The sequence below is a fragment of the Phoca vitulina genome, unplaced genomic scaffold (assembly GCF_004348235.1).
Source record: "Phoca vitulina isolate PV1807 unplaced genomic scaffold, GSC_HSeal_1.0 scaffold2, whole genome shotgun sequence".
Taxonomy (NCBI): Eukaryota; Metazoa; Chordata; class Mammalia; order Carnivora; family Phocidae; genus Phoca; species Phoca vitulina.
Window position 1 is genome coordinate 39,560,206 of NW_022589705.1, and position 4,631 is coordinate 39,564,836.

The following is a 4,631-nucleotide window of genomic DNA, read 5'->3' on the forward strand; positions in this document are numbered from 1 at the left end:
AATTATAGTAGTACAGACTCTTTCCTCAGAGTTTCTGGAAATGAGGATGTGAGGGGATGAGGGGCAGTGCAGAGGTGGTAGGTTCAATGCATTGGCATGCCTACTGGGTTTGAAAAATTAATGAAACAAACATTGGAGAGAATGAGCTGAAAAGATTGAGGGTTGCCAGGTAGAAGAGTGCAGTAACAATAAAGACAAGGTCTAGGTTATCATCATGGGAATAAGTAGTTGAAACAGAGCAGAGAACAAAGTTATTGTAGGAAAAGAAGTCAAAGAACTGAGAGGCCAACTTAAGGGAAGGATCATCTGTATGGGTATTGAAATTATTAAGACTTGAGGTGTATGACTAGCTCAGTTTTTAGAACATGCAACTCTTGATTTCAGGGTCATGAGTTCTAGCCCCATGTTGATGGTAGAGGTTACTTAAAAAAATAAATTATTAAGGGTTATGACCAGAGTTTGAGATAAAGTGACTGAGCCAAGTGCAAAACTCTTGGTAATATTTATATTTTTCTCTCTCTCTCCGTTAAATAAGAAAAAATGATGATAGAACTGTAATAGTAACCTTCTGTGTTTGGTGGGAAACAACAACATTAAGCTTTCGGGTACCTGACTTTTTTTCCTCTTTCCTTTTTCAAATAGAACTCTTACTCTGTTTTTCTAGCCATAGTAATAAAGCCACACATACTGCATTATATTAGTAGGAACAATTATTTAATAGAAAAGGGATTTTTCTTTTTAGAGGGGTGGAGGGGCAGAGGGAGAGGGGGAGAATCTTAAGCAGGCTCCATGCCCAGCACAGAGCCCGACCTCACAACCCTGAGATCACGACCCGATCCAAGATCAGGAGTTGGACGCTCAACTGAGTGAGCCCCCGGGCGCCCCTAGAAAAGGAACTTATGCTAATACCTCTGCCAAGCCTTTGGGAGTCACTTAGGCTTTGTCAATCTTGACATCGAAAAACCAGTTTCTCTTTCCGTGACACTTTTGTTTTTAGAGCAAAGATCATACTTAAAAATTGTTGATCCCACTTTAAACACTAGATGTAGCTATTTGGCTTAGATCCCAGGAACTAATCTTTATGGTGAGTTTTTCTACTAAAGACCTCTTTTACACTTGAAGGATTAATCTGTATATTCGTAGGTGTTTTTTGTGTTTGTTTTCTTTTTTTTTTTTAACCTGCTGGCTCAGAAATTTAAAATGGTCAGTTTTTCTCAAATAAGAGCAGAGTGTAAATTCAGATTCTAGTTTGGACCACAATAGGTAAAGGAGCTATGTTTTACCAAAAGGTAAAACCAGTCTTTCTAGTATATATTTCTTAAGCCAGAGAACAGAGAGAAACATGTTAGGGAAGGGGTAGGATTTCCTGGACCTAGGAACTGATAGAGGATGAAGAGAATGCTTATGAGATCAGATTAGGTGCATAGGGCTTAGTAAATGTTACCTTCACAGGGAAAGGTCCTTTAGAAACCAAGGAGTAGAGCACAGTCCAGAGCCAGAGGGAGAGGACTGTCCTTGACAGATTCTAAAAAGAAGCTGAAAATACCTCAGCCCGAGCAGCAGTAATAATAGAATTCTTACTTAGGCCAGAAGTTAGAGTAGCGTGGTCATAAAAGGTGATCACATATAAGGTGATTGTCAAGAAGGGCTATATGTAGGTACCTGGTTTATTTCATGCTGAAATTAGTCTACTAGAGATGTCAAGCCCTGGCTTCTCTCCTTACATCCCCTTTTGTGGGAATCGGCCCTGCCTACAGTTTGTGGTTTCAAAGCAGTTGTGTTCTGAACTATGTGTGAACCTTCCTGCCTCTTGACCACAGTTGTTTGGACCAAGGGATGGGCAGTCTGACATAAGGGATGTCAGTTGATGAGCTGATCAGCAATTTACCAATGGCCTGACAAAAAGATGAATTTAGCTAGTCAGGTTGCCTGTCTTGGGAATTTGAATCAAAGAAAGAGAAAGAGGTATTTGTTGGTAGTGGGGCAACTGTCAACCCACCAATTAAACAGCTCATTATGTTCAAGTTATGCAAGTTAAAAGTTATAGAGGACCAGAAACTACAAGCATTGGAAGCCAATGGGTAAGGGGAAAATGGAATTACCATGAAAGGGAGGCAAATAAAAGCCTCACATCTTTGGAGCACCTGGGTGGCACAGTCGGTTAGTGTCCAACTCTTGGTTTTGGCTCAGGTCATGACCTAAGGGTCATGAGATCAAGCCCAGTGTTGTCGGACTCAGTGTGGAGCCCACTTGAGTTTCTTTATCCCTCTCCCTCTGCCCCTCTGCCCCTCCCCCACTCCTTGCGCTTTCTCTCTCTCTCTCAAATAAATAAATAAATCTTAAAAAAAAAAAAAAAAAAGCAAACCCTCACATCTTAAAATACAGATGATTAGTTCTTTCCAGGACCTGCCTTCCAGTTCAGTTGTCATTAGGTCCTATTGTACTTAGGTGCCTTGTCCAAGTTCTATAAAGTCCAGTTGTATCTATATAGGAAAACTTCTTAAAATCGGTTAAGCAGGTCTTATAGTTCCTTGTAACCAGAAAAACCAGAAACCATATCTCTTTTTCCAGAGAGCTATGCTAATCAAGCTAAATTGTACCTACCTATATTCTTGTTCTATAAACTCATCTGTTTCTATATATTGGGGCTCTTATTTAGCAGCTTTATTGAGGTATAATTGAGGTACAGTTAACTCACATTTAAATTGTACGACTTGATGAGTTTTGACATATATATATATATATATATATATATATATACCTGTGAAACCATCACACGATCAAGATAACAAACATTTTCATCACTCCAAAGTTTCCTCATGCTCCTTTGTAATCCATCCTTCTCTTTATTCCTGTTCCCAGGCAACCACTGATCTGTTTTCTGACACTGTACATCAGTTTATATTATTTATATTATTTTTGAATTTCATATAAATGGAATCATGTACAGTATGTACTCTTTTCTGGCTGACTTCTTTCATTTACCACAATTTTGAGATTCATTCATATTTAGAGTATCACTAGTTTCTTCCTTTTTTGCTGAGTAGTATTCCATTTGATATAGCACAATTTGTTTATAGACATTTAGACTGTTTCCAGTCTGGGGTTGTTATAAATAAAGCTGCTGTAAACATTTGTGTGCAAAAGCAGGCATTAATGTAGTAGAAAATAAGTGATAGAATCAATAAAATCAAAAGTTGATTCTTGGAAAAAAAGTAGTAAAATAGACATGTCTCCAGCAAGACTGATACAGATAAGAAATGTTTAAACAGTTTTAGAAATTATAGTATATAACTATGGATTTAGGGAGACTTAAATTTTTTTTTTTTTAGTGGAGATTTTAAAATAAAACAAGAAAATGCTATAAAGAGTTTTATGCCTCCTTTCCGGGTGAGTGGCAGCAGGTGCGCCCTCGACATGCAGAATGACACCCATGAGCTTGTGCACCTGTACCTGCCATGGAAACGCTCCCCCAGCAACCGCATCATCCACACCAAGGACCACGCATCCATCCAGATGAACGTGGCTGAGGTTGACCAGGTGATAGGCAGGTTCAATGGCCAGTTTAAAACCTCCACTATCTGTGGGGCCATTCGGGAGATAGGTGAGTCAAATGACTCCATCCTCCGACTGGCTAAGGCCCATGGCATCGTTTCAAAGGACTGGAGAGGATCACGGATGTGGGATAGTTGTCATAAATAAATAGTAACCCACCCCCTCCCCCAAAGAGTTTTATGGCAATAAATTTAGAAACAGACAAAACATACTTTTCTAGAACTACGTAGAAATAAAGAAGAAAAATTATATCAAGAGGAAAGAAAGAAAAAGCTGGAATAAAGCATTAACTAACCTCCCAACTATCCTACCTCCAGAAGGTTTGTAATAATTCTTGGCTATGTGAATATTTTGAATCTATAATTCAACATATGATTCAACATGTGGTTCCCATAAGTCTAGTCTTTCTAAATATCATATATTTTTCAAATTTTTTTACTTATTTGACAGAGCACAAGCAGGGGGTGAGGCAGAGGGAGAGGGAGAAGCAGGCTCCCCGCTGAGCAGGGAGCCCGACATGGGGCTCGATCCCAGGATCCTGGGACCATGACCCGAGCTGAGGGCAGACGCTCAACCGACTGAGCCACATAGGTGCCCCCCAACATTTATTTATTAAAATAAATTTTAGATAGTCAAAATCTCAGCAGTTACTGTTTATCTGATAGTTTATCTAGTTTAAGGAGCTAGGATCCAAAGTGATAGCAGCAAGGCCAGCTGGTTGCTGGTGGAATATTGCCTTTAGTTTGGAACATAGGGCCTGTAGAGTCCACAGCTGAGCTGGGTTGTTCCAGAAGGTTAACGCTTGTCAAGGAGATGACCTGTCAACGTTATTATCAGTGAGGGAACTGGATGTAGCTGACACAGCAGTTGTAAAAGTATAACCAGAGTCTTCAACTGAGAATCAATTTTACTTCCCAGAGAGCTATGTGTATTTAGTTATAGAGAGAAGTCATTGACTGTAACCAGGGAAATCTCATGGATTCAAAGTTAAAACTCTGAGATTAAGGTTGTAAGTGATTGAGTTACTAGTATGTCAAAATCACAGTGCAAGAAAACCTCAAGGTCAAGGATTAACA

General features: G+C 39.4%; 1 protein-coding gene across 1 annotated transcript; it reads left to right on the top strand.

The window, feature by feature from the left end:
* Positions 1-3,215: 3,215 nt before the first annotated feature.
* On the top strand, positions 3,216-3,852 carry LOC116645576 (40S ribosomal protein S21-like). The gene has a single exon (XM_032425903.1). The coding sequence runs from the start codon at positions 3,376-3,378 to the stop codon at positions 3,700-3,702; it is 327 nt and encodes a 108-aa protein (XP_032281794.1). The 5' UTR covers positions 3,216-3,375; the 3' UTR covers positions 3,703-3,852.
* Positions 3,853-4,631: the final 779 nt, after the last annotated feature.

Bases quoted from the DNA above. Each gene is read 5' to 3' on its own strand.
- LOC116645576 (XM_032425903.1), top strand. From the start codon at position 3,376: ATGCCTCCTTTCCGGGTGAGTGGCAGCAGGTGCGCCCTCGACATGCAG.